This window comes from Carya illinoinensis, chromosome 2 (assembly GCF_018687715.1).
Source record: "Carya illinoinensis cultivar Pawnee chromosome 2, C.illinoinensisPawnee_v1, whole genome shotgun sequence".
NCBI lineage: Eukaryota > Viridiplantae > Streptophyta > Magnoliopsida > Fagales > Juglandaceae > Carya > Carya illinoinensis.
This window is the reverse complement of record NC_056753.1, coordinates 24811365-24822263: the sequence shown is the minus strand read 5'-3', so window position 1 is coordinate 24822263 and position 10899 is coordinate 24811365. Positions and strand designations below refer to the sequence as shown.

General features: G+C 37.5%; 1 protein-coding gene and 1 pseudogene across 1 annotated transcript; both read left to right on the top strand.

Moving 5' to 3' along the window:
* Window positions 1-1142: 1142 nt before the first annotated feature.
* On the top strand, window positions 1143-9456 carry LOC122300465 (annotated as a pseudogene).
* A 485-nt stretch (window positions 9457-9941) lies between these two features.
* LOC122301819 (classical arabinogalactan protein 26-like) lies at window positions 9942-10358 on the top strand. Its single transcript, XM_043113193.1, has one exon. It carries the CDS (start codon window positions 9942-9944, stop codon window positions 10356-10358), a length of 417 nt encoding a protein of 138 aa, XP_042969127.1.
* Window positions 10359-10899: the final 541 nt, after the last annotated feature.

Genomic DNA, 10899 nt, shown 5'->3' with positions numbered 1-10899 from the left:
CATTTTTTTTGGGAAGGTAGGGGGACTCGTAGTACATGTTTCAAACTCTAGGTTACTTGGCCCTTTTTTTTTTTTTGGGGGGGGGGGGGGTTACTTATCCTTTACTTGCTCAATAGTCTTTGCTTACTTTCGGACTTGCTCGCCTTGCATATCACCCATCTAACCTTTACTCGCCTGGTATTTATTTCGCATATCCCATGGTCACTTTGCCCAAAAGTGAACCTTGCTTGCTTGTTACTCATTTCAAGGACCATTGCCTGCCCAAGGCCGTGCTTGCTCAATTTTGGTTAGCTTGAAGCTTTCGAGTGTACTGTTCGCAAGGTGTTCTTACCTTTGAAAGGCACAATCCTCACATATGTTCCTTTATTTATATAATTTTATTGTAAACTTTAGTCAATTTAACCCTATAACTTGGCAAACTTTTGTCTCCAGCAGAAGCCTTATCAATTGTTCGACTTTTGTCTCATTTTCTATCTTTACTTGTTGAAAGTTATAGATATATTAACAAGTTGGGTTTACGGTACGAGTAATGCCAAATATAAATTCTAGATGCATAAATCTCGTGCATATTAATTTATTTTTTATTTTTATACTTTTTCATAACATGGTCCACTTTTATTTACTTGTAAACTTGGAGCAAAGCATAACTCTTACTCTTATTATATGAATAATTCTACTTAGATATGAATAATTCCACGCTATACTTATTATATATATGGCTTGTTACATTTTACATCCAACAACGAATAAGGCTATGTTTGTATAATAAAAATATTTTATCTTATCTTATTATTATAATTTTTTTCAAATTTACATATAAAATATAATAAATAATTTAATTTTTTTAAATTTTAAAATAATAATAATATTTAAAAATAATATTTTATTTAACTTTTAACTTTCATATAAAATCATCTCACTTCACTATCTAAACCGTACTTAAGTACGACATTGTGACGTTACAAAGCAAAAGAAATGAAAGTAATCAAGAATGTTAGTTTATATTCTTGTTTGGTTACAAGACCTACTTTATCAAACGGCCACGGTTCCTTCTAATTTCACTCTAGATTTAAATTATTCTTCTTTAGTATTCCCGCCGAGTCACACAGTCACTTTAAACACACTCGCATCGCATTTGACCGATCCCTAAAGCCGTATTAAGGCCATATCCAAAGCCTTTTGCACTCTCCATTTTTTCACTCCGTCTCTCTCTCTCTCTCTCTCTCTCTCTCTCTCTCTGTGATCTCTCTTCCACTCTCATCTGAGTCCTCTCTCAAACTCTCCCCCAAATAGAAACCCAGGTCCCCAGTGAAGCCTTCCCCGCCACAATGAACCACTTCCACGTATACCATGACATTGGCCACGGCAAATACTCGGTAACCTTACTCGAATTAGTTCCGTGTTTCAAATCTTAGAACAGACTTAATTCGGTTTACTTTCCATCAACTGATGAGATTTTCAATTTCGCTAGTTCGATTTACTTAAATAAGAAGCTAATTTCGCATTTTTTTGACTCGTAGACCGTGTACAACGGGAGGAAGAAGCAGACCATCGAGTACTTCGCGATTAAGAGCGTTGATAAGTAGCAGAAGACCAAGGTTCTTCAAGAAGTAAGTCAGCCAATGAAATTCTCGTCGTTTCGTTCTTTTCCAAACGATACGTGTTTCTGTTGCTGGTTACTTTATTCCACATTTTGTTTGAATTTGCTGATATAACGGAAATACATAAATGTAGCAAGTGCCTTAAAATAGGTCAATGCTGTGTGGTGGTAGTTGGCTGCTTTATTGTACTAGTTTTGAAATCTTTTCATATGGACTCTTGCGGATTCAAGTTACCTCGGTCTTCATTTTAGCTCTAAGAACTTTGAACTTCGAGTTTCCTATGGGCCTATTTGACTCGCAAATCATTATTAGCTATCACGACAAAAATATCGAATAATGCTATATTTTAAATAAGTTTAACTGGGGGTGTTTTGTTAGGGTTAATTATTCAGAGTGCCTTCCATCTAATTTTTTTTTTTTTTTTTTTTTTTTCCATTCACGTGGCACGGAATGCAGGTTAGGATTCTCCACTGTATGGATCACCCGAATGTGCTCAAGTTTTATTCCTGGTAAGACTTGTTTGAATATAGAATCACATAATCTATCAGCCACTTGGACTAGATGATTGCCTTCTTAAATTTCAGTTTTGTTCCTCTTTTTGGAATTGAAATATACTTGGACTAGATGATTGCCTTCTTAAATTTCAGTTTTGTTCCTCTTTTTGGAATTGAAATATGAATTATCCTATCTGAATTTGTTCTCTGCGGCCGCCGTCCCCCGCACCCCCCAACAACAAAAAAAACAAAAATAACAATATCAGGTATGAAGCTTCTGCTAACTTGTGGTTGGTTTTGGAGGAGATCCGATGGCCTTATTACGGCAGGTAATGCATTTCTTTGACAAACATGTTTGGTACATTTTCTGAGCAGGAACGGACTTGGAAGTTTTATGGTCTTTTAATTTTATTGATAAAATTGTGGATGATCCAACTGTTGCAACTGTTTAAATAGGCAGTATGTACAAGGACTCGACCTTGGATGTCAGCCAAATGCAGATACAGCAATCGAGCATAACAATTTACAAATTTAAAATGTGATAAAAATATGTAGGCCTGTTCATCTTGGCCAGGTTTTTTCCTGGCCTGGTCCGAATCCGGAGAATCCGGTACCTGCATAGAAAAACCTGGTACCCATTTTTCCCCCCTCCCCTCTCTCTCTCTCTCTCTGAATTTGAATGTTTTGATGCTATTGATTTTAAATTAAATTCAGATGATAGATGACCTCATTTTCAACAAATAAGCGAAAGCATATACAAGAAAAACTATAAATAACACTTTATTTTCCTAATTGATTGATCCAACACTTTATTGCAATAAAAGTTCTGAATTTGATATATTTTCAAGAGTTCTTAGGATGAGAAAAATATAGATAATAATTATTTGATGAGATTTTTGCTGTAGACCACTTCAAGAGTTCTTACGTTAAAAAAGGAGAAGAAGAATCTCTATTCAAACCTGGCACGGTAACTATAGAGTATTAATCAATTAACAAGATGTCAATAAATCTTTAATGAGTCCATTGCATCAATGGACCACAACTTTCAATTTTCTAGGAAATTGCAATTATTTGGGGCCTTGTAAATGGATTATCATGCTCTAGCTATTTGTTTTTCTACTTAATTGTGGAACTACTAATTTATTTATCAAAAAAAAGAAAAAGAAAGGAACAACTAATTTAGTCCATAAAACTACAAAATTTCCACCCATTTCTCTAATTTAGAAATGCATCTTATTTATAATAAGATACATATCTAATTTGAAAGCAAAAGTTGAACTTTTGTTATAAAAAGAAAAAAAACAAGTACAGTCCAGAACCCAGATTTCTGGGTTTCGACTTGGGTCATAACGGGCTAATCCGGACCGGAACTTGGCCCAAGTTTGAAACCCGGGTACCCGGTCTGAACCTGGGTGAACAGTGCTAAAATATGGATGCAGACTTTGGACATAGTTGTTGTTACCTAACAAGCTTAACGGGTATAATTACAAGTGTCCACAATATCCTTATGGATGTGTACCAGCTGCAAATTTTTGTATTGTAGTGTTATATCAGCTCCTTTGGGTAGTTATCCTTGTTATATTAGTTACTTTGCAAGCAGACAATATTTAGGTAACAATATTCGTTACCTAAATATTATCTTAAAAAAATATTAGATATTTATAAGAAAGACTGCAAATCAGGCTGCTTACCACTTTCTGTGCTTTACAAATCAGTAGGACATTGGGTGTTGATATGTATCTTTTTTCACTGAAAACCTTTTCAACCTCAACAACTTGAAGTGCTTAATGTTGCACCGTGTCACTGCCTCAACGTTTCTTGGTCTTTATTTGACTTTACCACCTTCAAGTTGATTCAGAGGCCATATATCGTTACTCTCTGCTTGTAAAGCATGAGAAATTGAAAGTTATGCCTTGGCAAAAAGACCTGGATTTCAATTATTATTATGTACCATTTCAAAGTAATGGATTAATATGGTAACATGGAATTAAGAATATGCAACCAGGAAATGTATTGTCTGAGTTGTGCGTAGAATTACATCACTATTGTGACTGAGCTGCAGGATAGTCAACTACCTGAAGATTCAATTCATGATCTTGCCCGGACCTTGTCAAAGCCTTGCTGTATGCTCATTAGCCTTGATTTTCCTTTTCCTTGGTAAAGATAGTACTTGCTGAATTATTAAATAATGATCTGTAAATGATATCTGTTAGGTTTTACATTCCAAGGGAATTATTTATTGTGATTTGAAGCCGTCAAACATCCTATTGGATGAAAATGGACGTACAAAGGTGCTTTTGCATTTTTTCCCTTGTATGGATAGACTATTGCAACTAGTTATGATCTATGAAATGATTATTTAATATTTTATCCCTTATGCAATGCAGCTGTGTGATTTTGGGCTGGCTAGAAAATTGAGTGATATATCAAAAACTCCTTCGTCCTCGGTATGTTTATTCCAACCATTCCAGTAATTGATCTTATACATATTTTGGTTGAATGGATTTGTTAATCACTTTTTGAAGTTGTTCATTTACTTTTCCCCCCTTAACACACAAGTTACTATTGCAGTTTTACTTTTCTGTACTTGTTTAGCTGCCCCAAGCAAAACGCGGAACACCATTCTACATGGCTCCTGAGCTGTTTGATGATGAGGGTGTCCATTCTTATGCATCTGATTTCTGGGCCCTGGGTTGTGTACTATATGAGTGTTACACAGGAAGGCCCCCCTTTGTGGAAAAGGAATTTACTCAACTAGTAAAATCCATCCTCTCAGACCCCACTCCGCCTCTCCCTGGTAATCCAAGCCGTCCTTTTGTCAATCTAATCAATTCCTTGCTTGTAAAAGATCCAGCTGAAAGAATTCAATGGACCGAGCTTTGTGGACATGATTTTTGGAGAACTAAAATTACTCTGGTGCCTCTACCTCCTCAGCTTGCTTTTGACAATATGATAGAACTATCTACCAAACCATGTCTTTTAGAACGTAATGGTGATAAATCTCTTCAAAACAAAATCCCTCCTAAGCATCATGTAAAAGATGTGAAAGGGGCTCTGAAGCAGGATAATAATTCCATTTTAGAATCAAGAGGGCGTGAGACGCCAGTCAAGGGTATGTCAAGGGGAGGCAGAACTCAAATCAAAGTTTCTGGCAGAGTAGTTGATGAGAAGCAGAAAGATCCTCCTAAGACTACTAGAGGTTTTAATCTTTTAAGACTTTCAAGAATTGCAAAGTCAAACTTACAGAGGGAGAATGAAAAGGAAAAATATAGAAGGCCCTTGCCTAATAGCTCTGAGAATGACACAGAAATCAAAATTGAGAACACTGACATGGAACTTGATTTTAATGAGAACACTGAAGATGAGGCACAGGATGAATAGTACTTCTTCTACACCAGGGGACAAGTTTTCAAGTCAAGATCACTATCAGGGAAAAATGGAGGAGATTGAGAATAAAACACCCCCATTTGGTTCTCCACCTGTTGTTAATACGCCTGCTGCAGATGAGCCAAAAACACCGGATGGGGACTCATCTGCAGAGCATATTGAAGAGGCTGTTCCTCCTTCCAGTGTCAGTCCTCAACTTAAACTTCAGAGAATTGGGGAAGGGTCAGGTTCAGTACTCGACTCTGATTCTACAAAAGCATCTAATAATATTTCCCAGGTTCTTTGGCATCCTTCTGATCTCTCAGTTAGACCAGTAATGCCAAGTAGAAAAGATAATAAACTAACAGAGGTGATTCCTTCACTTCCCTTTGAGGCCCTTCAAGCATCTGATTTTGCGAGGATGCCTAAAGAAAAGGTGAATGCCCTGACAACAGGATTATAGCCATTGTTAGCGGGAACACTAGTGTTGGGGAGAAGCAAAATGTCATTAGATATCTCGAGACATTGAGCAGTAATGCTGATGCATCCAATATCTTGACCAATGGGCCAATAATGCTCCTTGTTAAAATGCTCCGACAATCCAAGGCTTCTGCTTTGCGTGTTCAACTTGCTTCACTAGTAGGCTTGCTGATACGGCATTTAACTTTTATTGAAGATGATTTGGCAAACTCTGGAATTTTAGGTTCACTTGCTGATGGCCTTAGAGACAAGCAGGAAAAAGTGAGAAGGCTTTCTATGGCTGCTTTAGGTGAGTTTCTGTTCTATATATCAACGCAAAATGATCATTCTAGAAATAACAATCCACCAGAATCTCCATCGAAGGACACCAAGTCTACATCTGGCTGGCAGGTTAGCTTCCTACTTTCTTCCTAACCTTCATGTTTGGGCGACTAGCTAGGTTAATTCAACTTTTCCATTCTTCAAGTAAAAAATTATTAAAATATTAGCCAATGATCCACAACTAATTTGCTCAGAGAACATTTATTATATAGGATTGCATCGAGTCCTTGTTGCACCCTTACTATACTCTTCCACATCATCTCATTATAGGTATTTCACATCCCTTCGAGTAGGTTTTGAATACGTTGATTTCACTGGTGTCGTCAATTTTACGAAAAGGTGAAGATGATGTGACTCAACCGTGTGCATTGAGGACAACTGAGAACATTTCCAGTCAGGGAAGGCAATGGGCAGCTCGTTTCACCAGCCAGGATGTGATCAGTAATCTGAGCTATATGCATATCGGGGTGCAGGGAAACAGGAGAGCATTAGACTGTCGGCAGGATCATGTTTGGTCCGCTTGGTTCATTTCAGTCCGGCTAACATTGAGTTAGTTACAGAGAGACTATCCTTTAAGGACATCGTGTCTGGCCTTCTTAAGGGCACTCCACGTGAGCAGCAAATCAGCTTAAACCTTTTAAACATGGCCATGCTGGAAGCCATATGTACACTAATATTGGCCGGTATCTTCTACCTCTTGTGGAAGATAGGAACCTTTTTCCAGGCCTTGTGTCTCTCATTGAGCAGGGAAGCGAAGTTTTGAAGGGAAAGACACTTATATTCGTGGCTTTCCTCTGTAAGAATGGTAGGAAATGGCTGCCACATTTCTTGTGTAATGCTAAGTTACTTTCTGCGGTCGACAGGCTAGCAAAAGATAAGGGAAACTTTGTGCGTCAGTGTTTAGATGCATTTGTTAACGTTGTGGCAGCCACCATACCAGGTTTACTAGATACCATAACTTTAGATATTCAGCAAATGATTGGTGGAACGCGCCATGGGCATATCTCTGCCTTTAGCAGTAGAGCTGCTCCAAAGACTAATGTTCATATGTTTCCTATTGTTCTTCATCTACTTGGGAGCTCGTCTTTTGAGCGCAAAGTGGTGGACCATCAGCTGCTGCAGCAGTTGACAAATTTAAGTAAACTAGTGGAGTCCCCATTTCAGGTATGTGGGTGCAGCCAATACTTTGTGATTTTTATCTTTTTATTATGTCTATTTTTAATGTTTTGACAACATAGCCTCATTGCTCAGTTGAATTGAGCTGCATGTCTGTTAAAATTTACAGAAGTACCAATGTTATAATATGTACAGTTGGCTAGATCTCCCAGTAGCTGATGTCTGAAAACTTGGAAAATGTGCAAATGGCTAGATGTTTGAATACTTTGTCTTGGAATGGGGAAATAATGTTGGACATAGCTGGCAAATGATATTTTTGACTAAATGAGGTATGGTTTGGCCATCAAGATTTCTCATCTCAAATACAAAATTCTCATTTCATCATTATAACTTTCTCAAATCTCCATATAAAATATAATAAACAATTCAATTTTTTCTTAACTTCTTCAAATTCCAAAAACTCTTCTTCGAGTGCTTGAGTCTGTGACAGAAGAGCCCCCCACAATTCTTGAAAACCCTATCATGTTTGTTCGAAAAATTCTCCCCAGCTTGATTGTTCTCTATAAGGGAAAAAAGGATGGCAATGCCAGATTTTCGTGCCTGAAACTTTTGTTTGATATAATTCTCATCTTTCTGAATGAACCATTTGACGAGCAAAGATCAGAGGATTTGATGTCCATATCTAATGCACATTTCCTCCCCCTCTACCCCACCTTGATTGAAGATGAAGATCCCATTCCAATGTATGCGCAGAAGCTTCTTGTGATGTTCATTGAGTTCAACTACATTAAAATTTCAGACATTTTGCACCAAAAGACAATCTCGCAATGCCTTCATTTTTTGCCCGGTGATCTCTCCTTTGCAAATGTGAACAATGTTAAGTTGTGCCTGGCTCTTACATCTGCTCTTGAAATGGAATCCAAGTTACTTTCTCAACTAAAAGTAGTCGGGAGTATTGGAAACCTCTTGGAATTTGTATGTGCAAAGAATATGGAAGATTTTCTGGAACCAACTCTTGGCCTGTGTAGGGCTTTTCTTCTGCGTTCCACCAGCAGTAGAAAAGGGTTCTACTACTCTAAAGAACCAGATCTTTTAAGTGATGGTATTGCTGAGACAAAAGGTGCAACTGATCAGCAGCAATCCATAAGCGACATAATGGACTTTGGTAGCAATGTTGGTGTCTTTCTGGAGCTAAGTGGATATCATGAAACAAATGTTGCAGATATAGCTTATGAATGTATAGTATTGTTGCTTTAGGCAGCTCCGAGGGAAGGCACTACTGATCTTCTGACTAATCTCTCAAAGGTCGGTGTGATTCTTGAGTCATCGCGCAGGGGCATCTCTCACTTGTGCTGCGGATGCTGCATGCTCTTAGTTACTCTTGTAGGCAATATTTGTCAGAGGCAATGATATTATCCATATCTATACCTGAGATTTCAAGGACTGAAGCTATTGTTTCCGAGCTTAAAAGCTCAGCTATGCCTGATTTAGCTAATGCTGCTTCAATTGTTGCATTGGAGTTGCAGCGGCTTCCTCGGTGCATTTGATGTCCTGGAGATGGTAAGTTCTGTCACTAATCTAATCTCGTTTCATAAAATTCATGATTTCTCAATTTCGTTGATTGCTCCTTGTTTTCAAGTACAGTAAAAAAGGTTCATTGGTTTTTAGGGAAGTTAAGGACATTTTTTCCTGAATCCAGACGAGCCAATGACCCTTGTGTTCAGGTGAGGTAAATTTTTTCTGCATATACAGGCTGCTCTCTTATTTTGGCCTGTCATTGTATGATTTATGTCTACTATTAATTCCGTAACATGTTAAATTTATTTATTTTTCAGATTCAATCAGATTTCTGTCATCTCTGCTTCTTTTTTTCCAGTGTTCCAACATACTTTGTTTAGGCTTAAAATAGAATAATAAATACACAGATAAAGTTGTTAATTTTTTGGAAGAAACGTGTTCAATTCCATTGGATGAGCAATTAAAAAAGGCATTGGGAGGATGTCTTTAACTGATGTAAATATTTAATTTTATTAGAACAACTCTCCTCGAGTATTTAGATTTACCTTACTTTGAATTTCTTTTGCGGTGTTTTTTATGTTTCTAAATTTGCTGTCTCCTCTCGTAAAAACCCAACAAACAATAGATGTTAAAATAATAATTTTAACTATAGTATCGTGAACTACGCAAATACTAAAATTTTAAAAAGGAAAATCTTGAAAAAAAACTCTTCAAAATGTTAAAATCAGAAATTGTCAAAAAATTCTGAAAACCTAACCGGCATGTCTAAACTCTGTAGGTTACTGACTACCATAAAATCAGGGAGTCCCATCATCACGGGCCGACAGGAAAAAGGGAATTTTAGCTACCGAACAAATCACCACCCGAGCTATCCGTGGCACTTGACCCCACCTCATCGCGTTCCCTCACAACCGACGAAATTTCATTCCGGTTTGGAATGTATTCATTCATTCAAAACCTTCTCTCTCTTGCGAAAATATTCATTAGTCATTACCAGACTATATTTACATTCTCCAATAAGAGATTGATTTTGTGCATCATTAGAATGGCGTCCTTTTCCTTTTACTTGTTGCTCATCATCATGGGATTCATGGCCTCCCCTTTGCTTTCTTTATCTTCTCATCTTGATTCTAAAGCTTCCACTATCCCTGCTATGCCGCCGTTTCTGAAAAACCCTCTTCCACCCCTATCTCCTTTCCAAGAATTGTCCCCAGACATTACTCCACTTTTGCCTTCTCCCGGTGGTGTAGTGCCTGCTTCATCTGAGTCGTCTGTCCCCACCATTCCATCGACCCAGAGCCCTCCGAATCCCGACGAGTTGGCGTCTGGCCCTGATTCTGAGTTTTTGCCGTTGCTGTCTACCTCGGTAGCTTCTACCACCTTGGTTTCGTACTTAAACGCGGCTGTTTATGCAGGTTCAGCTGCATATTGGTCTATGCTGTTGCTTAGGATAATACATTGATAGACGACTCCATTATCATTCTGTTTGCATGATATGATGCAGCGCATGTAGATATTGTCTCCGGAAGGATGTATGTATGATATTGGTGATGATATTGGTGGAATTAGTCCATCGTTGCTAGTAGTTAGATCGTTATCAGAGTATTGGGTTTATGCAAAATTTTGAATGGTTAGTATGTCACTTTTATTTGTTATTTAAGTACTTTTTTATATTCATTTTCAAAATTCCCAATAATATATACATCAACATCTATACAATCTGTCTAGCAACTTCGTAAAAATTATGTAACACTATAATGTACAAAAAGGGAAAACAAATCCCCAAATTACGTCCACCATAGCAATGTAAAGGTATTTGGCTAAGTTACTGTTCATATTTAAGTATGTTGAATGACTGTAATTCGTAGTCAAAATGCGGCGACTATGCCTATCCAATGCACAGAGATTTTAAGTCCAATTAGCTAAGTTTTAACTAATGCTACCAGCATATGGTTGAGCTAATGCTCTTAAAGCATTCTCGTTGGAATAACCAAAGTCAAATC